The sequence below is a fragment of the Caloenas nicobarica genome, chromosome 3 (genome assembly GCF_036013445.1).
Source record: "Caloenas nicobarica isolate bCalNic1 chromosome 3, bCalNic1.hap1, whole genome shotgun sequence".
NCBI lineage: Eukaryota > Metazoa > Chordata > Aves > Columbiformes > Columbidae > Caloenas > Caloenas nicobarica.
The window spans coordinates 36,912,180-36,938,053 of record NC_088247.1 but is presented as its reverse complement, the minus strand read 5'-3'; the positions used below and the strand labels follow the sequence as shown (position 1 = coordinate 36,938,053).

The window sequence follows — 25,874 nt, the reverse complement described above, 5'->3', positions numbered from 1 at the left end:
ACAAGAAGGTACCAGTAAGTTTTGAATTAATTCATTAAACTATCGAGTATGGGGAGTGGGTGGAAACTGTAAGTACAGGTACTTATGAAAAACCTTGAATACGAGTCTTAAAAGTGTACCATATAGAAACCGTTTGAGAAAGAGAATTAGGTGCCTGCCACAAGGGCAAAACTACAATATTTTCTGTCAGAAACAGCCTAACAATGTAAGATGCTCACCAATAATTTATTTGAATGTGGACTAAAATTTGCAAAAATACCTTTATTGCATACGCAGCCATAACAAAATAATTTGGCTATTTACAAAGGCTTTATGTATATTATTGTAATACAGCTTTATTGTGCAATGCAGTCTTCTTCTGGAATAACCACCTCTGACTACAGATGTAATTGCTGAACATTTTTGGTTTGGTCCATTTTGAACTGTTTTTGCAGTTCAGATGTTGTGAGGTCCTGAATATGGTCACTTAAGAGTCACTCTAAAATTCTGTGCAGTCAGAAATAGTAATAAAAAAGTTATTAGTAATCAGGTCTTTCATTCTCATGTATAGAAGCATTCAAGCCACATCTTCCACGCACTCTGAGCCTTGCACATTCAAGTGCAACTTCCACAATTTCTTCAGATACCCTGCAAAGATGATACAAATGCACGACAAAATTTGCACGAGGTTATAAACACGAGTGAAGAAAGTAATCGCTATAGCAGAGTCGGACAAATAAATCTTTACTAATCCTGACTAATGCTAAAATGTTCCAGGCCTCAAGTGGAAGATTTCTACAGGTGACAGGAGATACCACTTTTTCTTGTTTCTTCGGTTTAACTTTTGAGTTGAAAATGTCTGTTGCCATTCCTAAAACTCAGGGAGACGTTTATCCTAACAGATAGTAATGATTTTGGTTTTTTTTAGTGTTTAAGCATAACAAACAGAAATAAATTCTGTGTTTAGGAAGACAGGGAGGAATAAATTTGTACTTAAAACGCAGTAGTAAACTGTTTCTAAAGTCCAATTACTTTAAAAGATACATATATCCAAGCAGACTTCACCTGAATTAGCTGTTACATTACATACTTTTATAGCTGAGGTGAGGTGAGTGAGGACAAGTCCTTATCAGGGGTCAGACTTCAGAACAGGTACTCATAGTGGCTGCAGTGACTTTAGGCATAAATCAGAGAGGTGGTTGTTTGTTTTTTTTTTTTTAATAGTGTTGCAACATAAAGACAAAAATTACATCACTAAACATTGCTTTCTCTAGGACAAAAATATTGCAGTTAGGTTAGCATTCTATCAGAATGGTTTTGGTATACACAGAAATAAATGAAAAAATACGTTTCTACATTGCTTTTTATTTTTATAATGACTAAGAAAGGCCTGAAATACTACCCCGATACCTATTGAAGGTAAAATTCAGGACTTGGGTCGGTACATATTCGGCTATGCAGACAAATCTGAGGAAGGCTGGACAAATAGTCACAAAGACTCCACGTTTAAAGTTTGTTTAACGCTTGTTATTAATACTGCTTTCCATAACAGTTTCCAAGATGGAGTGAGGGAGAGGTTTATTTACTGAATTTTCTGCTGACTTGCTAATCAAGTTTCCAGAAACATAGACTTGGAACACTTCCAACTTCCCTTTGGTAATTAACCCCAAATTAACTTTTTGGAGCTACTTAACAGGAAGTTCAGGGAAGGCAAAATTCTGTGTGAGCCTTTTTTTAAAAAATAAAATATGAGGTAGTAGAATGGGTACAAGGCCTACAGATTAAATGTGAAGAGATAAGTTTTAAAAGAGCCACAAAATTTTGATCTATTTGTTGCTGCTTGTCGATAGCAAAAATCTCTATCCTTAAGTGTTTTCATAGTCATACATTTAAAGCTGTATAATTTCTCTAGCAGGACTACCTATCTGTATGGAAAATTTCTGCTTCTGTATAGGAATTTAGAGAAATAAAGCCACAGTTATACAGTGCACAAGGGATTGTATGCAAACAATTTCAGAACACATTGCAAACAAATGTTAGGGATAGTGGTACAAATCAGCTGAACATCTGCTCTGCCCTAATATTCTCCATCCCGAGCAGGTGTAATCTCAAACAGCACAGCTGAAGCTGGTGCACCGCTCACCCCTCCACCCAAAGCTAATTGCAGGGTGTATCAAAAAGATGGACCCAATTTGAAAGGACACACTGCCTCAACCTTGGATAGGTTGCATGGGACTCCAAGACTTAGCGCTACACTCTTGACCCCCAAGATCCCCAGACATTACACCCTGCGACTTTTTCTTGTGGGGATATGTCAAACACCATGTTTTTGTACCACCATAAGCAACTAATCTGGATGACCTCAAAAACAATCATGGCAGCTGTGATCTCAGTGGAAGAAGACACTTTGAGAGGCGTTTGGGACAAATTCGACCGTCGACTCAATGTTGTCTGTACAGCAGGTGGAGGGAACATAGAGCATTTATTAAAAGGTTACTAAAACTCAATAACTCATCAAACCGTTTATAAATTTTTGTGTACTTGTAACATGTTGTCATCATCAAATATACTGATTTGAAACTGGGTCCATCCTTTTGAAACACCCTGTACATCAAACACATCCACCTGACTGTACCAAGCTGCGCAGCCCATCCCCTTCAGGAAAAGTTGGACTCATAGAATCATTTAGGTTAGAAGACACCCTCAGGATCATTGAGTCCAACCATAACCTAACTTTAGCATTAAACCATGTCCCTAAGAACCTTGTCCAAACACCTTCTAAACACCTTCAGGGATGGTGATTCCACCGCTACCCTGGGCAGCCTGGTCCAATGCCTGACAACCCTTTCCATGAAGAATTTTTTCCTAATATCCAAACTAAACCTCCCCTGGCACAACTTGAGGCCGTTTCCCATAGTCATTTAATGGTGGAAGGGAAGTGAAACTTGGCTGTTGGTAGCAAAGGCCCAGCTTGTGTGTGTCTGTGTCCAGGGCGCCGGGTCCCACCAAGTGCCTGTGCCCGGGCTGGCGGGTCCGCGAGCTGCACCGCAACGTGATGCTTCTAAGTGTTGAGCAGTTGTGTTCCCCGCACTGGGTAACGCCAGTCCCTGTATACAGCACAACGTGACGAGGGAGAGCGGCTGGTGCGACGTCCCCTCGGCAGGTGATGAGAGACCAGTCCGTTTCTAACGGGCACAGAGCGATCCGGAGGGGCTCAACGAAGCGGTACGAGGGAGGGCGGTCTAACCCCCCCGCCGACGCCGAGCTCGGGGCGAGGCTGCAGCGCCCGGGCCCTGCGGGGCACAGGGGGGGCTGCGGGCCCGCACCTCCACTCGCCGCTGCGGCGCCCCCTGCGCACCTGGGCGCCCGCCCAGCGGAGTGCGCGGGGCTGCCGGTGCCTCGGCGGCGGCGTCGCCCCGGTGACCTCCCGCGCTCCCTCCCCCCCCCCGGCGGCGGCGCCTTGCCGCGGCTCTGCCCCCTCCCTCCCGGCAGGATCATCCCACCCCGCCGGGCGGTCACCTCAGCAGGAGGAGCCGCCGCCGCTTTGCCTCCCCTCCCTCTCTCCCGCAGCGACCTGACGGCAGCGCGCTGAGCCTCGCCATGCACGCAGGGAAGGCAGCCGCGAGCGGGGACGCCGGCCGGCCCCTGCAGTTCACCATGAAGAAGGGCTACGAGGTGCTCCGCGACCCCCACCTCAACAAGGTAGGGGCGGGCAGCGCAGGTGCGCCGCGGCGGCCGGAGCCCCCCTCCCTCTGCCCGGCCCCCCGCCCGCCTGCGGGGGCCGCGGAGCGTGTCGCGGCTGGGCGCTGCCTGCGGAGCCGGAGCCGGGCCCGAGGCGGCGGGGCGCCGGGCGGCCTCTCGCCGCCGCCACCTGTCGCGGCGCAGCGCAGCGCCCGCGGAGCGCCCGGGCCGGCCTGTCCCCGCGCAGCGGCCGCCGGGCCGGGTACGGCGGTGGGGCAGCGGGTGCGGGGCAGCCTCACTTCCTGCGGGCCGGGCGACGCTTCCTCCACCTTCGGGGCGGAGGGGAGCGCTGCGCCCGGCCAGCCCGGGCCCCGGAGCCCGCCGCGGCTCCAGCCCCTCCGTATCTGCCAGAGAGGCAGCAGCGGCAGCCTGGGGAGGATGCTGCGGGGAGTTACGCCGCTCTGCTGCGGGTTAACGCTGCCGTGTCTGTGTGTTCCGGGTACCCTCCTTCTTTTCCAGCCCTCTTTCCCACGGCTGCCCCGCCTTGTTTCCTGCGGGTAAGCCTGTCTGTTTGTGCGGTCCTAACTTTTTTCTCCTGGCAGGTCGAAAAGGTGTTTTGTCACCAGTATTCCACTCGCAGCTGTGAAATTCAGCTCCAGTTTCCCCCCTGTCCTGCCTCAGCGAATGCAGTCGGCTTTGAAGAGATGCTGTAGCACAGCAAAACCTTTTTTATCACATCTCTAATTTGCTTAAGAAGGGTAATTCAGCTTGATAAAACTTTCTAAGCATGTTAAACTAATATGGAAAAAATGAAGCTGAGCGTTTGCACGGCTCTGATGAAGATGTGAAGTTCAGATAGTAGAACACTTTACTGGTGTGACAGGCCCTGGATTTGCTGCAAAAATGAGAAATGGGTAAAGTCAAAGGTAGATGACGAACCACACCTGGAACATGAAGCCTTGGTCAAGTCCTTAGCCCCAGCTTTGTTCTTGCATATTACTTCTAATGGTTAGCTGTGGTGCTCTGACTTGTACCTCTGCATTAGACTACGTGTACTCTCATTTTACTTATTGCTGAGTTGTATGAATTGACAAAAACTGTGTCTCTAGTTTTACTGGATAGGTTGACTCATCAGTAAAAACTGCATATGTTAGTTAAATGAATAGTGCTTTTATTAGTCTTGGTGCTTGACTGCAGTTTCCTCAGAGGCTGCCTTATGTCTGTGTGTGCGTTGGCCTGAGAGGTCTCCTGAGGTCAGGTGAACGGAAAACTTAAACTTCTCCAAGAAGAAACCAATGAGAGGCTGTTTCGCTTGGGATTGCTTTTAAGCAGTTGCAGTATTCAGGGAAAAAGTCTGATTCAGCATAACCAGGAAAGCCAACCCAATAGAAAATAGAACTTATTCTAAAACGTGTTGTATAAAGAGCAATCAGAGGCAAAGCAAGCTCATCGCTGCCTTTTTCTCTCAAATGTCATACACCTTGTCCCTGAACAGCGTACTTGGAGGTGTGGTGCTAAAGAGGAAGGGTCTTGTTTGATTTCTTGGCTTGGGCATTACTCTTCCCTTTCAGCCATGGTATAGCACATATGGTCCTGGTCTGGTAAAGAATGAGAAGCCAGTTTTCTGACTGAGGAGGGTGATTTTTGGTGGGTGTGGATGTATTACACCCTACGATATATATGTTTATATATATATATACACACACACAGACCCCTAATATAAATATATTTTCTAGCCAAATATATATGTGTGGGCAATAAAATGAAATATGTTGAGGACTGCTGACATGTTTGCCAGTGTGATAGCTTGTGGCTTGCCTGCATGCATGGGAGCTGGTACTTCCAGTTCACTTGTGATTGCCAAAGCTGTTCAACCAGCATCAGTTGCATAAAATTCAATTTGAAGTAGATAAAGTATCTCCTTTAATGATTCTAAAGTACAGGCATTGTTTGCAGTTCTGCCAGAGCTTTCTGCTATCTCCTGGGCCCTGTCTAAGAGCTGCAATTGCTTGGTATCAGCACTTTCTTTTGGATACGGTGCCAGTTTTAATTATTTGCATATACTTGGCAAAAGTAGGCTGTAAGTGCTGAGTAGTGGTATCTAGCAGTGACTCACGGAAAGACAAATTATTTTTTCAGGGTCTTTTAAGCCAAGACAGCTGGCCTGTCAAACAGGTAGCACTGAAGCTTGCTGCAATACGTGGAAGCTTGGGGCTTGCATCCTCAAATAATATATTGCTTTTCTCAGACATGTTTAAAAGAAGATCTTACAGGGAGCTATTTCTACTTGGATGTGTTTAAAGATACATGTAAGTAAGAAATGAGAAGCTAAATTTTAAATTTTTTTAATACTTATCTCCATTTAGTGCCCCATTCATCCAACAATAAAGCTGGATTTCTGCACACTCGGTGCCTACCTAACTTTTTATACTTAACCTTGGTGGCTGGCAAGAGGTGAGAGAAAGCACTGTGGAAATGCCAGGGTAAACACCCAAATTTCTTCTTTTCCAGCTCCTGGATGTCAGAATTTCCAGAATATCTAAGCACTGAAGTATGCTGAAGCCCTAGGCAACATCATTCTTAAATCTTTTATGTTTAACTTTGTAAGTAATTCACAAACATGTATGAACCTCACCGAGGAATAGCTTGATAGAAATGTTTGGGTTTTTTTGTTGGTTTCTCCCCCTCTGCTGGGGCATTTTGCCTGTCTATGGAACCATTGCTGCTTTTACAAGGTCACTGAGTGGTTTGCCCCATTTGAGCAGCAGTGATGCATCGAAAATCATGAGAAACAGCAGATTGTAACACACCGACTTTAATTTCTTGAGGACATGTGTCCAAGTCTATGGATGATAATGAAGATTCAGTTTATTTTCTGATATTTTAGGTCCATAATGTTTAAAAATGTATTTAGAACCTTTTGGTTAATTGTCGTCTTTTTCCCTCAGGCAACTGAACACTTCGTAAATAGCCATTACAAGGAAAACAAACACAGTTTCATTTGTTTCCACTGAGATAGATTGCATTAGAAACCTTTGGCTGGGAGTTGTATGCTCTTTAAAATGACGAGTTACAGAAGTGTGAAACTAATTTGCTCTACTCCTACTATAAATCTCATTTATGCTTTATTCAATGTATGTGTTTGCAATTCCAAAGCACACAAATCCTTTATCACTAAACTTACATCTCATCTTTATTTTTTTACCTTTTAATGTTGTTTAAACAAATCAGTTTCCCATAAACTGCTTATTTTCAGAATCTCGATGTGAAAATACACTAATGTATTTCAATACCAAACTTTTCCAATCGCCTGTATTAGTTGCCAAGTCTAAACACTTCCCAGATTGAGAAACTTTGCCATTGAAGGAGTGCTTTGCTTACAGGCTGCTTTCATATTCTTACAGAATAATTCAGCAAGCAGGAAATAAGTAATTCTGTTAAATCTAAGTGCTGGAGGGCTCTCTGCCCTCCCCAGCTGCCTAATTTTAATCCCTCTCCCCTGACTGACTGCTGTCATCATTGCGAAGTGCAGTGCACTTGTAACTGTTGGTCCCTCTTGTTTTCTTTGCCTTTATTCAAGTTGCACCAAAGGACATGAGAATTTCAGAACAGACTGATGAGGCTGCTGAATATCCCAGAGCTTCCCAATCTCAATCCCACCTGCAAACAGTGCTGATGTTTTATCATTACCACCTTCTGTATGTGATGCCATTGGGTCTTAGTGAGTTCTCAACTAACAAGTGACGTTAGTTGTTGGCTGTGAGTCCAGTGACTTGCTACAGGTTTTACTATAAAGCAGCCACACTGGAACAGACCAAAGGTCCATTTATCTCAATGTCTTATTTCTGACAGTGGCCAAACTGGATCCCTCGGGAGGAGTAAAAGAGGGAAGGATGCCTCTAGTGATGTATTCTCAGAAAAATCAATTCCAGGCTGAGGGGATGAACAGTTTATTAGGGGGTTATTAAGAGATGAATGCTTGTCTTTCCTGTCAGATCACACAGACTAATTTAGTACAAATTTACTAAAAATCAATTGTACACTTTTTGTTGGGTGGTGGTTTTTTTTTTTGTTTTTTTTTTTTTTTAGTTCAAGTGAAATCATGATCTGGGTGAAAGAGAAGCATGACTTCCCATTCTGCTCCTATGTTTCAGACTGCGGGAAGAGAATGCTTGAGAAATACAGATATATTTTGTTCTGTGTACAGCTAGTTGCTTCACTAGTATCAAATTTGTTTTCAAGAAAGTATAATAATGTGACTAGTGTGGATAACGTATAAAAAAAAAAAAAAGGCCTTATGACTTTGACGTTTGTTGGTGACCCTGTAATAGGCCTCAGAAAACCCAGACCTCACTAAAAAATCAGAAGCATTCAGGTGAGTTTTTCTCTATCTGATGGGTAAAAGAGTATAAACACTTTAAGAAGCTCCTCTAAATAAGTCTGTTCCTTTATCAAATACCAAGCAGTAGAAGTCTTTATTTCCTTTCATTGGTAGCGTTCATATTTTCTCATCTTAAACTTGTTTGCACATTGGCTGGAATGGCCAGTGCTCACTGAGTGTTGCTTTTTGTGTTAGCTGTAAATAGATATTCTGGGAAGAAAACTGATGAAGCTGGGGATGGAGGAGGAAAATACTCCTTAAAATGGCATATTAGAAGTGTCTATATGAATTTGTAAAATAGGTTTTCTGGAGTTTACTTGCTATTTCAAGGGATGATTTCATATTAAGTGGTAGTAGGTATGATAGCGTCTTTTAGATTGGAAGATGGTGAACTGCATGTGAAAGTAAAGCTACAATTTGAGGAAATTATTTTGGGATGGAGTTGCTGATCACTTCTGCTATCTTCTATTAAACTCCTTTTTTTCCTATAAACTTTTTTTGCCCTTTACAGCTTTCTAGTTTTTAACAGAAATATTTCCTGGTTCTTCTCTCCATCGGATCATCTAGCAGAGCAGTTCTGATCTTGACAGGAATAAGCACATGCTATTTTTCTGGTCCTTGACAAGAGTAAATGGTATGGTGGTTATGCTAGCACAAAAAGCAAGATCAATCTGGTCTTTGTCTGAAACTTTTTAGAGTGAACTTGCATCGATTTTGCCTATGTGTTTGGCGAGCGTTATGTTTTTGATCTATTACTGGGGTCACCCACACAGGAGTTGCTGTTGTGTGGAACGGCAACCTAAAATAGGAGGCTCCTTGAGCATGAGGTGCGTTTGTACCAGAGCCCTTTGCTCTTTACCCATCAGGACTGTAAGTTGCAGACTGGCAGAACCACAGCTGCCTTGGACGCTTGGGTTTTGGGCAAGGGTGTGAGCTCAGCAGTGGCCACCACAGGGCTGGGTGAGGAGGTTCTCCTGCTGCCAGTGTGTTCTCCCTTCTTGAAGTCACCTTCTTGAGGTGTGAGGGAGGTCCTGTGGTGCAGGATGATTTCTGTATGAGTGTTTTTATTTACAGTACGTGTGAAGGGGCTTTAAAAATTAATTTGTTCCTTTTTTCCACCTTTCTTACTTCAAGGTTTGTCCTGCATGCTACTAAAAAGTAGAAAGTATTGGGAAAGCACAAAGTATTTCAATCAGATTATTTTACCATTGTCTTCTATTTTGTATATAAAGCCTGCAGTGTTCATTGCCTCCTAGTACTTTTTCCTGACCTAGTAGGTAGGTAAGTTGCTGTGCTTGGTGTTATATTTTCTTCCTGTTTGTCTCCAGTTCTTTGCTTGCAGTTATGAAAAAGAGTGCTGAGACAGCGAGTTGGGAACAAAGTTCTGTGACTTGAATTAAAAGCAAATAAACTAAAGGAGAAGACATTCCATGGAAAGCTATATAGCAGTAATAGCAACTCAATACTGGTATGAGTTGTCACAAGGAGCTGAAACCTAGAATTGCTTTGCTGTGAAGCTTTTTCAGGCACTATTAACTCTTTTCAATTGTGTGATTTTTATGCGATTTTCAGTAACTGAAAACAAAGCTGACCTTTTTTCTTTAGACTGAGGAATCCTACGTCCTCCTACACCCACTTGTTATAAATGCTACTTGAATAGAAATGTTCATCCTGGCAGGCACAGAGCACCTTGCAAACAGGATTTGTGTGTTTAGAACAGGTTAAATGTGCTTTTCTGCACTAGGCTTTCTAGAGATGCTGGAATGGCACAGAACTTTTTAAAAAATTTTATTTCATTGATGGATGCTGACAACAAGTAGGATAAGAGCTCACTGAGAAATTCTGCTTCTGTCCAGGTAAAAATAAACTGCAGATAAGATTTGTGCTTTCTGCGGAAAGCATATCTCGGAGTACAGAAGTTCTTACTGTGCATTTCTCACTTCACGTATCCAATTCTGCTGAATCAGTCTCTTGGGCTGAGCTGCCTCTGGAAAGGAAGAAGTTGTGGCTGTAGCAGGCACAAGCTTCCCTGCCCCCGGCCCTGCTTCCTTCTCCGAGCGGAGGAGGAAGCGAAACGCTCACAACAGCAGTGTTTGTTATAAACCAAGTTAACCCCAAGTTAAAACGTGCCATCTTTGCCGTGGCATACCTTTCCCTTCCCTGCCTGCTCAGGTGAGCTGTGTATTCGATGTGTGACTCGCTCGTGGCTGCTGTAGCCCCAGCCCATGGGGGCCGATTTGGGGTTTGACACCAAAGGTCTCGTTGCTCCAGGTTCTGATGGCTGAGTGGCCCACTGCTGTTGTGCTGAGTATGTTATCGATGGAGGTCTGAAACAGAGTATTAATACCCTTCAACAGGTCCTTCAATTAGGACTTTTCCAGTTTATGTTACAGAATTTTACAGTGGAGCAGTTTCGAAGTGTCAAAAGCAGCATTTGCTGGAGGATGGGATTTCAGCCGCAGTAGCAAGAGCTTTGGGCTCGCTGTGAATCTGAAGAGCTCTTTAAGGTGTCCTCTGTGATCCCCTGGCTGAAGCAAATGTCTGGTGGCTTCCTGACAGCTCTGTGGCCCATTGCGGCTAGAATAGTGGTATGGAAAGTTGGGGAAAAGAACGGAAATCAGAATAATATGAATGTTGTTGGGTTTGTGTGCTCATGTAATGTAATGCACAGGGTAGTCTGTTGACTCCCCTGTACTGAAACAAAGAAGAAATTGTCTTCTGTGAACTTTAATAGGAGTGGGACATTTAACATATGCTGAAACCTCTAGTGGGTGTTGCTTTTTTCTTTTTTTTTTTTTTCTCCCCCCTTAATGATAATATTGGACAGGATGGGATGCTTTAAAAAATAACAACAAGAAAACCAACCAACCAACAACAACAAAAACCCAAAGCAAACGAAAAACCCCACCCAAACAAAAAAAGAGCAGACCAATCCCATTCACTATACATTGGTGCTGTGTCAGGAAGGACCTGCTACCTGTTAAGTGCCAGCTGGGGAGTCATGGATGTGCATTCATCTTCATGCATTTGTTGTCTTCATTCAACACTGAGTTAAACCTGTTCTGTTGAGACAAGTATCTGTGGACTTCTGCCCTAGAGATGTGCCTGTCAATAAGGCTTTACTGAATGGAACTGAATTCGAAGAATTGTTTATACTTTTCTTTGCGTGGTTGCTGTGATATCGCAGTAGCATGAGATGTTTCAAGCATCAATTTTGTAGATTGTAAATTGATATAAATTAAGGATCCCTTGGATTTAATGAATAGTGCCATATTTGATCATGTTGGTATACACATATGATCTTATGTTAAAAAGATGATGATTTGGGAGCTTACCTCAAAAAGACTTTTCCAGTGAAGTTACCACAGCCATTGCTTGGAGGAAGGCTCAGTCTTACAGCTCCTGAGCATAAAGGGTTGTCTGTCTTCAGCGTGAGGTTTTGTGAGACCCAAAGCTATCATATAACTAGGAAAGGTGCCAGTTTTGGAAATGCGCCCTGTGGCCATCCACAGAGTCAGCTTCTGTAGGAGTGGGTGCAGAGGCTGCGCCTCCACAAGCACAAACCAGATGTTGTAACAGCTGGTGCTGTGTGCGTGCACTGGCCAGGGTGGTGCGGCATTGCCAGGGCTCTGGCCGATACTTCTGGGCCTCTTCAACTTCTCTGAATGTTTTTGGCTCTCTCCTTGTCCATGGCTGAAATCAGCAATACAGTTTGACAGTAGCAGGCCCTTAGTGAAGCTGAGTGAGACTGTTTTGTTTCACTGAATGTCCTTCTCCTTCATGGAGGGGCTTTCTCTTTATTTTGTGCCAGGGCAGTGCAGGCCAGGCCCATGGCTGGGAATAGTTTTGTAGTAGTTACCTCCATTGTCTGCTTTAACACAACGTCAAATCTGGTGTAGGAAAAAGGCAATAACATGTTGTAGGATTATCAGCTTGTAATATATGAAAGGTGCAGGCAAACTTGAAACAGCAGCTGTTTCTCTGCAAAACTGGGATGGATGGGACTTGGAGTGAACTTCCTAATGGACACGTAGAGGTAGCAAGATGATGCATTAACTTGTCAGAGACTAGGCAAAGCCTTTGTTGCTTCCAGTGCTTCACCTGATGTAGGAATTCAAATCTTTATTTAAAGATACTGATGGTTTTCAGTCAGAGGTGGAGGATGAATGTGGCTTGACACTAGAATGTTCTGCCTTATCATTCATGGAGAAGGGTGCTTGTGGACATGAGGTATCTACCTTACCCAATAGATATATTAAGACATGATATGATATAGTGGGTGTCAATAACTATGAACTGACTTGTGGTTTTGAAATTGCAACTGTGCAAGCTCTCTGTGGAACGTGCTGTATGTTGGTTATCTTCAAAAAATATCAAAGTCATGGATGAAGTCAAGCAAGGTAGGGGAAACCATCTAATGGAGTATTGAAATATAGCTGAATTGTTTTTGTTAATATTCACCCTACGCGGCCCACATAGATGGAACTTCTATGTTAGTTGCTCTTTTTATTTTACCTTCTCCTTTCTTCTTCTCGACAGCAATTTTGTAAGTAGCATTCAACTTTTAATTGAGAAGTAAATGATTGCTGTCAAACATATTGAAACTCAATTTTCCTTTTCAGATATTTCAATATTTCCTTTTCAGTTTTAGAGCCAATAGTGGAATAATGATATGCTTTCAGAGAAGAAAATAGCTGTGTAGTTATAATGTGTTGGTTTATCATTTTGACTAATTTTTGTGATTTCATGACATGTCGCAAGATAGTAGGAATTTTAAGGCTACCTCAGAGGATTGTCAGCATGGTGCACATTACAGACACCTCCAGGAGCTGGGACTGCCATGATACATAGCCTTGGGGAATCTAGGTTGGACCATAATCACAAATAAGCTCATGGCATTTATAAGGATGGTAAATTTGTGTAGGGTGATATTAGAGAAAGGACTAAGGACCCACTTCTGATACTGATTTTAGTAGTGTAAGCTGAGAGTAAATTAATGGCAGAGGGATGCAAGAGGGGAAGCTGCTGCGAAACTGGTATGAAACTAGCACTGGTGCTTTAATCCTTTTAAAAAAACCAAAACCTTTTGTCACTTGAAATGTTTGATCTCCGTTAACCTCGACAGGCTTCTAAAACTTGATTCCTAGCAGACCCTTTAGGAGGAAATGTTGAAATATTTGTTCAGCATGTAAGATAAATGTTTTTGCCCAGTCCAGCCTTTCTGAGATTAGTCTAATTTTCTCTAAAATGATTAACATTATAGTATCTCTTTTTTTTATTAATTACGACTACTTGAAATAGTCCAAATCTTTGGGTGATTTCAGAGAAAAAAAAATGTTGTGGAGAAAGCTAAATGTGTTTCTGTTAAAAACAGATGTCTAAATTAATTTTTTATAGGAATTATTTTATGTGTATTCCTCAGTATAGATTTCTTTCAAGGAGTTAATTAAAAAAACCCTGTGAATTTCATGCATAAGAAAACAAGTTTTGGTCTTATCAAGCTTAAGCTTTGCTAAGATGATTTGTTGCATAATTCGGGAAGCAAAAATCCTGACTTGTAAGAAGGGGGTCACAGGGCACCCTGGACGCAGTTGTTGGAGGCACTGTGTACTTTCTGTTGAAATCAGTGTCTGGAGTTCACTTGGATACTGTTAGTGCCTATTCCTGCATGAAACACAATACTCCGTGCAGGACTTGAGGTTGTTTGCAATGTAGAGGAAGCGGATGAAGTGTGGAGTAAACACTTTTTATATACATTAAAAATACATAATGTAGAACTGAAAAAAAAAAAATAAAAGCAGCATCATAATTCTCTTATGCTTTGAATACTTGTGGCTTTCAGCCAAGTATGTAGAAATACATCAGGATGTGCTTGTCTTGTATAAAAGTTCAGAAAGCAAATTCATCACTGTTTTACTCTTAAAATATAAACGAGGCGTAGAGCAGCAATGCATTTTATCATTGCGTGTTTATGCTTAGGTTTTTACTTTATTGTTCAAGTAGCAACTGTTACCTGTTTCTGGCTTAGAAAAACTGATTTTTTTTCTCTAATAATTAAGTTTAATATTAAAAGTAAAGTCACTGTTCTGCCTCTTCTTTTTGTGTGTTCATAAAATAAATATTCCTACAAGTGGTTTGAAAAATTACAAGCACCTTTGGTTCACTGTAACTTTGCTTAAATAAACTCGGTCTTCAGTCTTGAGTTAGTATTTTAGATTCATCTGTCTTATTAATGAATTGTGTTTATCTTTAGAGCAGAGTGGGTGCTAAGAGATACTAAGTGATTTTGGCATCCAGTTCAGATGGGATCTCACAGTTTAGCTTTCTTCTTGTCCTCCATGAGTGAGACTTCAAGCATGGAGGTTGTACAGTGCAGAATCACTGCTTTGCAAGAGAAGAACAAGAATTGTTATGAAATACATAATTCCCTTTTCCACTAAGGCAAAAATAATTCTGGCTTTTACTAATGACTTAAAAAAATCTTTGCCTTAAATCTGTCCTAGAGATCAGTGCACAGTGGTGATTAAGAAACACGTTATGACATTTTCAGTACTAGGCTCTAGCTGACTTATTGGATTTCTTCCTCCAGATACCTGACTTCAGAAAGCAGATTTATGTGTGGAGGTGTATTTATGGAAGAGGCATTAAAGCCTCTTTACCTAAATAGTACAAAAGAGCTCTATAGTTACAGATAGAGGTCAAAAAATGAGAACGCTGTATTGCTAAAGTAAAAGGAATACCTGAGTCTGTGAAGTGCTTCATGTTGCTTTGATTTGGTTCAATTTCTTCAAGTCCCATGTGATGTTTTTTTGGAGGGGTTGGAAAGGAGCAGCGCACCCGAAGCAGAGGAAGCCTGTTTGTGTTAGTTGGTGGGTAGATGCCTTTTTGAAGGTGTTGGTGATGCTCCTGCATCGTTGCTTCATACACACACTCTTCTCCACTCTGTCATTGCTTAAGATCTGAAGAGACTACTATCTAGTTAATAAACTTGGGTTAAAAATGTGAGGTGTTAAAATGCAGTACTTCAGCAGCTGATGGCTGATTTAAGTGTATGGTTCTAAAACTCTTCAAAAGGACTTTGCAAGATTTTGTAGGGGCTTTTTGCCATGCTTAAAGGTGTTAAAATGGAGTATCTTTCTGTGAAGTAGAAGAGTAATTTAATAGCTGAAAAGACATTTTCAGATTCTTTCACATACAGAATATTGAACACTAAAGCTGACATGTTCAGCAGTTTTAGTCTGTGATAAGTATATGGAATAAAATAATTATTGGATTTCAAGTACCATTGAAAGGTAAATTTATCTGCTGCTATTTATAGGCAACTGGAAGTTATTACGAAAATACATGTCAAACTCTTGATTTTGTGCCGTAGTGGTATTTGGAGTAATTTCTTAAGGTCCTTAGGTTTAGGTGGCTTTAGTTTTGCCCAGGCATAAGCCATTGTTAAAAGTCATGTCCTAGGAGCAAGTGTTGGTGGAGGAGTGTGCCAGGGGGTTGTGATTCAAGATCTTGGACCTTCTGCAGGAGTGAGATCTTGCATAAATTCTTTCCTGCCTCTGCCCAGGCTTTTTAGTCTTCCTCAGACTGTATGTTTTAGATGGCTGCTTGACATCTTAATTCTCTAGGTTTCTCTGAAATTCTTATTTGCTCTTGTCCGGAGCACAAGCAGGACAGCTGTCCTGATTCCAACACAACTCTGTCTTGGGATGTTTCAGATCGCCTCTATCCCAGGGGTGCTTTGGAGCTCACTGATAGAATCATAGAACAGTTTGGGTTGGAAGGGACCTTCAAAGGTCATCTAGTCCAAGCCCCCTGCAATGAGCAGGGACATCTGCAACTAGATCAGGTTGCTCAGAGCCCCGTCCAGCCTGGCCTTGAATGTCTCCAGGGATGGGGCATCTACCACCTCTCTGGGCAACCTGTACCAATGTTTCACCACCTTCATTGTAAAAAATTTCTTCCTCAAATGATGTCCCCTTTCTACCTTCTTCTCACCGGGTCCTTGTTTATTCAGGCTGCTGCTGAGTGTAGATGTGATTTTACAGACTTCATCTAAAGCTTCCAGGCCTGGTGAACGAGAGCGGGCTGCCTGCTATGCTTCAAAACTTTTACTCTGCACAGGGTATTCACTGAAGTTCTTTGAAAAAAAATTACTGGAGTTTGTGCGTGACAAACATCTATTCATGAAGGCAATGAACTTTGGTGTATTATTTCTATGCATAGTTTATGTGTAACAACAAGCTTGAGGTAATGTAGTTTTTGAAGAGAGTTCTAGACGTGAAGACATCTGCTGTTTGTCTTTTAAGGCATACAAATTTATGGCTTTAAGGCATACAATTTTTATAGTCTTAGGAGAACATAAAAGGAGTGTGGTTTATCTTTTTTTTTGTGTTGTTGCTTTTTGTTTGTTTGGCCCTTAAAATAGCTTGATAATTCTGATTTTTTTTTTTTTTTGTACTTTGCATAGAGCATACAGATTCTTACATTTAGAAACACTGTGGTGGTTGGATTAAATACATTGATTGTAGGTGAGAATAAATAAGTAAATGTAGGTGAGTCTGTGTAAACAGGTTTCGGAAAAGGTGTCCTACTCACTGCTTTGTTTCTGCATTGAAGGTGGCTTTCACCAGATGCCCTCTGCAGCTGCTTGAAAGGAACACTTTATCTAAGCTCAGGAAAAGTAAAGCATCTCACTTTGCATCTTACCTGGGGAACATAACCGGTCCGGCTCTGTCTTGTAGCCACTGTCTCCGTGTTTGCCAGAAGAGCAGAAGTGTTCCAGGTCAGTAGCCTGCGTGAAACTGGAGCCTCTGCTCTGCTGCCAGGGTCTTTGACGTACTGAGCTCTCGTGCTTCTTGGAGTACACAGATAAAGTAGAAAATAAAAAGCAAGTGCTTCCTTCTGAGATGTAATTCTTAGGAAAAAACAAATTGTAGGATAAACACAACCTTCAAACTATTTCCCAAACTTCTTACTTTTGCCTAATTTATGGCAATAAACAACTTCTGTTTCTATAGATACTGAGTCTTCTACATTTATTCTGCAGTAAGGATGTGGTGCGTAAAACACTGGTAAGAAGAATAGATGAATAGAGGAAAGTACAGTTTAGTTGTTGTAATGTTCCACTAGCAATTTAAACGAGGTGTGTGACTCTGTTTTCCTTTGAGCTACACTTCACGAATCTTTAAAGGTGTGATTGAAGCTTTGTTTCACTCCAGGACTGTATAATGTCTATGAGTACACACATTTTTTTTTTTCTTCCCCCTTCAATTACTGAGCTCTACTTCAGCAAGAGAAACAAAATATTGCAGTAGATTGGGCACTAGGCTGGAAACTAGGTCATGCACTTGTGGTGATTATTATATCTTAGTCATTTAGTTTTCTTATCTGAAAAGGCAAGTGGCATTTGAGAAATTTTGAGGATGAAAACTAGTAGAAATTGCTTGGTCTTGTATAATTAGTCTTTTTAGGTAATGTTTTACTATGTCGTCTTTGCATTGCTATAATCTAGTTTCTATTTAGAATTTTCTTTCCTTGGTGTGGGGAATTATCTTCTAGTTTTTGCAGTAAACAGTCAGAAGGCTGCTGTTTCTTTTATAGTCACATCTGAGTAGACCCATGTCTCATCTGCATAGTCCTGGCATGTTTTGTCCATGTCCTTCTAACTTCTGCCATATTGCAATTCCAAGTAGAGAGGGTGTTAGTGGATGTGCTGTCTCCTGCATGTACAGTTTCCTAGATCCATTAAAATCCATTATACAGGACTGTATATTACGGCCAGTGCTGAATGCTGAAGGAGAAAGGAAGACCTGAATAGTCGGGAAGAAATCATCCGTGTAGCTAAACCTGCTCCTGGATTGAGGCCATGCTGTGCCACATGCAGATTAGCTGCAATTAGATGAAGTGGTAGCTGACCCTTGGCTGCCTCCTGTGAGCCTCCTGGTCCTGGGCAGCGTTGTAAGAGTTGCATCTATTCCACCTGAGTGGGGAGAAAAGGTGAGAAATGGTTCAGTGTTTATCGGCTGAATGCCTGAGGAAGCTCAAGTCAGTACTTCCTGCAAGAAAAGGTTCACCAAAAAAACCTTCAACTAACCACTACTCGGTAGTTTTTAACTTGGTGAAACGTGATTTCTTCAAGAAGCTAGAATTCATGTCTCCATGACTTAAATTCGTGCGATAATGTGAATGAAGGCTGACTTTCTAAGGGCATATTTAGCCATCCGAAGACTTTGCTAGCCATTGGATAGGCAGAGATGACAACAAATCTGAAATAGTCTCTTTTCCCATACTTAGGATTCTGATGTTGACTCCCTAGAGAAAATATCTTGCACAGAAAATGTCTAAAGGCTGAATAAAACTCCTGCCATACCTTGTGTAGTGGAGCTGACTGTTGGCCTCAGATATCTTTCAATTTTTTTTATTTTCTAAGATATGCTAAAAACAATGCACATGTATGTCCTCTAAACAGAAGGAGCTGTGTACATTTTCTTTACATATTAATTGTTATGACATTCCTAGAAATTACACTTCTGTAGAGTAAATACCCAGCCAAATAAGATTTTCTCTGAAAGGTAACTTGATGAAGGGTTAACAATTAGCAAAATGAATCAGTTTTAATGTCAAAAATATTGAATTGTATCTTCATCCTCTCATATTTTATAATAATTTTTTATTTTGAAATAGATTAGTGTTTTCTATTATGAAATTTCAGCAATGACCAGAAAGCCTACATGATGAATTGATATCTGTGAACCTAATTCTGAAAATACTTATTTATATAAGTAGCTGCAGAAAGGTAATGCTTGTCTGGCTGTGCTCCAGGTTGCCAGCAGTGCAACTCTCCCGAGTATACAACAGAGCAATATTGCAGTAGTTAGACATACAGCTGTAGAAGACTGAAGCTGGATCTGTTACGGTAAATCTGCTCTGCATTCTGTGAATCTGTTATCTACAGCAAATCTCAATAATAATAATAAAACCCTCATTAATCTCATTTTGGTACTGGGGGTGTTGGAATGGAGTCCAAGTACTAGCACTGTGAGAAATCCAGCTTGGGTTTAAGGTGGAATGACTTGAACAGGAATTTTCCCTGCCTGTCCTGTCCTTTCTTCAGTTGGCAATACATGTTGTTATAGGCAAATTAATTTCTGTTTGTAACACGAAATACACGTTTGCAGGAGTGGAACCTGTTCTGGCTAGAGACTCTTGAGTCATAGCGTGAAGAGAGCCTCAGCCCCTCTACATCACGTATGCTGCTATTCCACTCTCTACCTTGAAATGAGTAGTTAAAGGAAAATGCAAGTTAACAACTGAGTGGTTTTGTCAGATGTAGCATATGGGACTGAAGTATTCAGAGTAATCACAACAGCATGTCCTAGGTTTTAAAAGAATACCTCTTAAATGAAATTACTCCCCCTCCTATAGTTTTCCATGGTAAGGAACTTGCAGAGAGAGATTTTTATAAGCCTTTTCCATGACTTAACCTACTCAATTTACTCTGTGCTCAGACATTTTATCTGTCTAGTAGGTTTGTCAAAGCACGTTAGTTTAATTTTGGGGAACAATTTTTTTGTGTATGTTTATTGCACTGCAATTTGCCTATCTCAATAAGCCTTTCCAACACCTTGGCTCAGGTTCAGCTGGATTACACAGATGTGTGAAACCAATGTAAGTGTGTATTCTTTTTTTTTTTTCCCCTGCCTGACTGAGAGTAACATCAGCAACAATAATAATATGAACCAAGTGACATGAAAGTACGTGGCATTCCTCACCATGAAGTTATTTATTTCCAGTGCCTGGTGCTAAAAAACTGCAATGCTTCTTGAAATGATCCTTTTTTCTTAAAACTATGAAAATTACTGAGTACTACTTAGTAGAAGGAGCTTGTAAGATCATCACAGGGAATGTGAGTGAAATATTATAAAACCATAGAGTTATTTCTGTCAGAAAGGACTTCAGGAGGTCTCTAGTCCAACCTCCTACTCAAAGCAGGGTCAGATACGGAACAGGTGGGAACAGGTTGCTTGGGGCTGTATCCTGTCACGTCTTGAAAACCTTTAAGGATGGAGACTGTACAGCTTCTCTGGGCAACCTGTTTGTGTGTTTGTGCTTATGGGGAAATAATTTTTCCTTATATACAGGCTGAGCCTCTTTTGTCTCTTGCCCTCCTGCTGTGTTCTGCTGTGGAGAGTCTGCCTCTGTCGTCTTGATAGCCTCACCATAGGTGCAGGAAGGCTGCTATTAGGTCCCTGCGAAGCCTTCTCTTCTGCAGGCTGAGTAAGCTCAGTTTCCTAATAGACAATGTGCTTCAGCCCTTGATCATCTTGGTGGCCCTTCACTGAACTTGCTCCTGTTTATTGGTGTCTTTCTTGTATTGGGGACCCAAAGTTGGATTCTATCATAGATGCAGTCTGATGAATGCCAAGTAAAGGGTATGGTAACTTCCCTCAATCTGTGCTCCTATTAGTAAGCTATCCTGCTGGTATTATAATATAGCCCAGGATACTGTTGGTTGCCTTTGTTGGCTGTGCACACTGTTGGCTTCTTCTCAGCTTGCTGTCCACCAGGTCCTTTTTGGCTGACCTGTTCTTCCTCAGCCAGTTACTCTGTCACCAGCCTGAATTGCAGCCTGTATTGTTTCCTTTCCATTTGTCCTTGTTGAATTTCATACTGTTCTTGTCAGCCCATTCCTCCAGGCTAAGTTCCTTTGGATGGCTGCCCTGCTCTTGGGTATATCCATGGCTGCCCCCATGTGGTGCAAATCTGATGAGAGTTTGCTCCATTGCCTTCTCCAGGTCATTGATAAGGAGCTTCTAAAGAACTGCTAAACAGGGCAGGTCCCATTACAGACTCCCGCAGCACTCCATTTGTTACTGGCCTGCTGATGAGCATAACCTGTTATTAATTGTTTCCTTCTGAGCCCCATCATCCAACACCAGATTTTTCCCAACTGGTCGTCCACCCATCTAGACTGTAGTATTCCAAGTGGGGTACAAGGATTTTTTGGGAGCCAGTTTTGAAAGCCTTGCTTAAGGTGAGATAAATGACATCATCTGTCTCCCCTTGTTCATAAATCCAGTCATTTTACCTTAGAAGACAATCAGGTTGGTCAGGGATGATTTACCCTTGGTTTAAATCCAGTCTGTAGTGTCCTACTTGTCTTACTCAGTCCGTTCAGGATCTTGATCTGTACTAGTCCACAGTCACTTCACCCCGGGGCTGGCATTGATTATTGTCTCTCTGGTCATTTCTTTCTTGCTTGTGAAAAGCAGATCCAGCTCTGCATCACTGCTGGCTGGCTCACCCAGTAGTATCTGCTGCATCACCCCTGGCGCTCTCCAGTAATCTCCTGGATTGCGTGTCTTGTCATGTTGCTCTTCTAGCAGAGGTTAAGGAGATTAAAGCCGGTGGCCTGTGATCTGGGGATTTACATTGTAGGTGCTAAAGAAACAAGGACAGTTTGTCAGCCTGATACTTCCTTACCATTGTTGGTATCTATTGCAGTCAGAGATTTCAGTTATTCAGCTAAACATTTATATTCTTCATATATAAATAGTAGGGGGAGAAAGAAATATCGGCATATACATAGCATATGTGCATGACCTCTCTGTCAAATGCGTAAGTTCTGTTGAATACAAGTCTCTTGGCGATATTGTGCAAGTTTTGAAATACTATAAAAAAAGAGAACCTATTCTGTCTCTGGTTCCTCTGCTGCTCTCTGTGGAGTTTTCAAAGAGCTATCAACACTTGTGTAAAAGAAATACAGTGCAACCAGAGTAGCTCCTTGAGAAGCTGGGAAATACGTATTCAGGCAAATCCAAGGCAGTGCTTTCTCTTTAGAGCATAAGGAGCTGTGGCAGGGGAAAGGTCTAGCAGAACCCCGTGGTTCTCATCCCATCCTGCTCTATCTGGCCTGAGAAAATGCTAGCTGGGGCTCTTCCTAAAGCAAAATGGTTATTATTAATTTCAAGGAATTTTCCTAATGACTACTAAGTGGACAATCCCATAATCACTAAAGAAATTTAATTCTCAGGTTGAAAAACTTCTGCCTGGGTCTACAGAGCAAATCAGCTGTGATAATTTCCCCCCTCCCCACCCCATAGCCCAGTTGTTTTCTCTTTCCTCAGTTCATTTAGATCTGTCAGAAGTTTTGGTGCACAGAAATTAAACTGCAAGACACAGTCCAAATGTGCTGCAGAGGAGACATATAAATAAAAGGTTTGAAAAGCCTCCACACCAACTGCTTCAAGCTCTCATCTGTTCCGGTTGAGTGAATCATTAAAGTAGGTCCTACCTCTTTAACTAAATAAACTGATACGAAAGCTAGCAAAGGCAACTTGAAACTGCTGGCTGGCTATCTACAGATAGGTTGCTGTAGTTGAGAGTTCAAGCCAGGTAGAAAGGATGGTCCGTCTTGGTGTCATAACTGATTTCTGTCACCTGGAAAAAGAGGCAGTTCATCTTAATCTTGCTAGATTTCTGCCTCTGATTTTTTGAACCTTGTTTTCCTTTTTTTTTCTTTTTTTTTTTTTTCCCCCCCCGTGTCCATTTCCCATCTCAGTTACCTTCCTGAAAGTTGTTTTACAGCTTTGAGGTTTTTTTGGTTTCTCAGTGTTTTTTGGATGCCCTAATAGTAGCCTAGAAACTGAGGTCCAGAGTCGCAGAATAATGTAGGTTGGAAGGGACCCCTGGAGCTTATCTGACCCAGCTTTTTGCCCAAACCAGAGACAACTTCAAAATACTGCGATGTGTGTAAATGGAATGAAACCAGATCAGATGGAGTCTGGTGGACCTATAGCTTGTAGGAAATGGGGATGCATTTGGGTTCCTTAGAAAAGCTTGCCCCATTGCGTTGAAACCTTGCTGAACATGTCATCTACTTCAGAGGTTTAAAGTGACCTCCATGGCACTGACCAGCGAACTGGCTGCCTTCCCTGCCATGGTCCCAGCCTGCTCAAACAGCCTGGAGCTCTGCAGGCTCAGTCATCTCAGCGACTGGAGAAGAATCTCATCTTCTGGAGCTACACCAGCTATGGAGCTTACAAGAGATAAGAATAAACCCTGAAGTTTGGCTATTGATTGACATATTGGGCCTGCATCTGACCTAATTAATGATAATGGAGTAGAAATAGCACAAAACATCTTGGCGAGTCAGAATCTCCACTGACCAGGAACCTCCTTAGGGAGAAAGCCAAAATCTGCTGCTGTTTCTCCTCTCGGAATTATAGACTGTTTCGTTCAATTTGCAGTTGTTCTGAGTCATGTGTAATTCTTTATGACTGCACAATTCAGAATAATTTAATCATATTATTCTTGCTTATGTTAACGTGTCAGTGGAAATATAACAAGTACACCATAAAAGGGAATGTGACGTTTTTCTCTTCTGTATTCTGTTGAAGAGAAAAGCAGAGGAGTTGCAGTACCCCATGCTCACATTAGAATAGTTTCCACTCCGATCTCTTACATTTTAATTAAAGTAATGCACTTACATATATAGATTTGCAAACTATATGCAAGTAAGAAACACTCTGCCCTTTATGGCCCATGTCTTCAATTGCAGATAGTGTTGATCTATAGACCAGATGCCCACAGTGTACAGTGTCAAGGATTTTTTAGGAGAGTTGGGGATTGGAGCTCTTTGAAAACTTATTTTGAATTTTTGGGGGAGGTGGATTTTTTACATTTTGAGTTTTATGGTCTGGATTTTAATTTTGGGGTTTGTTTGTTTGCTTCTTTGGCAGGGAGGGGGAGATGTTGGTTTGTTTTTTTTTTCTTTTGGGCTAACTGTAGTCTGATCCTGTGGACTGAATACCAGCTTACAGCTCAGGCATATTAAGTGAACTCCTGGAACATATCTTCTAATTACTTTTTACCCCCAAATAATTCACTTCAAGTGCTCTGAGGTTGTTCCACAATGTAAGCCAAATACAGTGAGTGGTGACAAAACTTAATTAAAAAGCCTCCATCCCTTTCAAACAAAAAATCTCATGACCCAATACATGGAGTTGGTGTGGCTCAAAGTTAGTGCTGATTTACTGTGGTTTTTTGAATTTTTTCTTTTCCCTGCTTGAGCAACCATCCTTCTCATAATGAAGAAATAAGAGAATTTCACCTCCAAATAAATAAGATCAATGAGATTAGGCATGTACCCAAATGCAGGCAGCACATTCCTAGGAGTGTCCTGTCATTTCCCTGCCCCTGAAATGTGTATTCAGGTAGAAATATGTTATTTATAGTATGTCATAGTGAAAGAGTGAAAAAAATTACATGTAGACCAGCGTATGTATAACATGCTTTTGTTTCTTTCCACTTATACATAGAAATAGCTTAGGGAAAACCACCTTGGTTGGGAGCAGTTCTTATTCTGTGTGGATGCAAAGACAACTCTAGTTCTTAATAGCCATCAAAAAGTTTTGTGCTTCGAGTCAGACTGATGAAAGTATTTATACTGTGCTCAATTAACCTAATGTTCTAAAAATTGAGTGTGGTTTAATGCATAGTTACATTGAATCCTGAAGATCCAGAACTGGTTTAGAGATCGGTGGTGCCAGCAATCCCTCCTGTATTGCTTCTCATCTTCAAGAAAGGCTGAGCTGGCTGTTGTCTTATTTTTCCTTCCTGACAAAAGTTTTTGTATGCTATGCGTATTAAACCCCGAGCAAGCATATATTTAGCTTCCTTTCCTTGGCTCTTATCTAATCACTTTGGATGGATATTCTTTGGGTCACTGTGTTCTTGTGTGTTTACTCCAACCATATTTGGAAGGAAAAAACCAAAGTAGAAGTACATACAGTAACATATAGGAACAAAGCCTAATGCTGCAATTCCTGCAGCTGTTACTACTGTTGGATGGTTACTGCTGTCTTCCTGTATAATGTCTTAATACTCTTTTATATGAAATGTTAAAAAGAATAATTTAGCTGACTACCTTTATACTGTTAAGATAGTAGTATCTTGTTATAAGGTCTCTCGCGCTATTGCTTAGTGTTGATTAAGATGCAAACAGTTGCTTCAGAACTAGAGTTCGGATGGGGGGGATTCTCCCAGCCTCACTCACCCCTTGCTGACCTGCTGCCAGGATGCTCGTCTGCCTGCAGCTCCTCATGCTGGCAGCAACAGATGTCATTTAAATGCCCAAACTCCACTGGCTTTGAAAAAAGTTTTCCATAAATTTTCCTAGAAAAATACTGGAAAGAACATGCGATAGTATTCGTATTCATTAACATCGGTGATGTATCCCTCATTTTCATTTTGCTTCACTGATGTGTGTATACCTAGGAGAAAACTCCTTCTAGAGTTAAAAAATCCTATATAGGAGTATCACCTGGAAAATTGTTTTTAGTCAGTTATGTAAATCTTTCTGATGGCTAGACACTAATCCCTGACAAAACAAAAAAGGTTCATGTGTATGACATAGAGCAGGTCTGGATAGGGATTTTGAGGCAGATTCCGGAAACAAGGCAGGATTTAAGTTGTGTACTTCAGCATTCCTAATGTGTCATAGCCTGAAAGGGTTCCAGAAGGTTTTTTTTATTGTAAGAGTAGTTATGTTTTCTCTTGTATTTCTACAGGAGAAAGTTGATGAAGTGCATGCAAGAATCACCTCATTCAAGGAGCTGGAACGCTTCAGGTTTTGTAAATATGTTCAACTTGGAAAGTGTCCTGACTGATGATCCGTTTCCCCTTCCCCACTTCAGCAATGACCTGTGTGACCTTGGTATCTGCTCTAGCTCAGCAAGGAGGATAACAAGGCTTTTAATTTCAGTCATGGTACTGCATTAACCAGGGGTATATATTACTTTCCATTTCATTTGGTACAAATCTGGTTACAAAT

The 25,874-nt window shown here is 41.5% G+C and overlaps 1 protein-coding gene across 2 annotated transcripts in view; it reads left to right on the top strand.

Annotated features, from left to right (window-relative positions):
* Positions 1 to 3,466: 3,466 nt before the first annotated feature.
* Positions 3,467 to 25,874, top strand: part of ME1 (malic enzyme 1) — a 167,651-nt gene continuing 145,243 nt past the window's right edge. Inside the window, exon 1 of one of the 2 annotated variants that reach the window (XM_065630972.1) lies at positions 3,467 to 3,681. In XM_065630972.1, the coding sequence (XP_065487044.1) occupies positions 3,580 to 3,681 (102 nt within the window). In that variant the 5' untranslated portion in view covers positions 3,467 to 3,579. Of the gene's footprint in view, positions 3,682 to 4,025; positions 4,218 to 25,874 lie in introns of those variants that run through there. The other variant, XM_065630973.1, reaches the window with a different exon arrangement.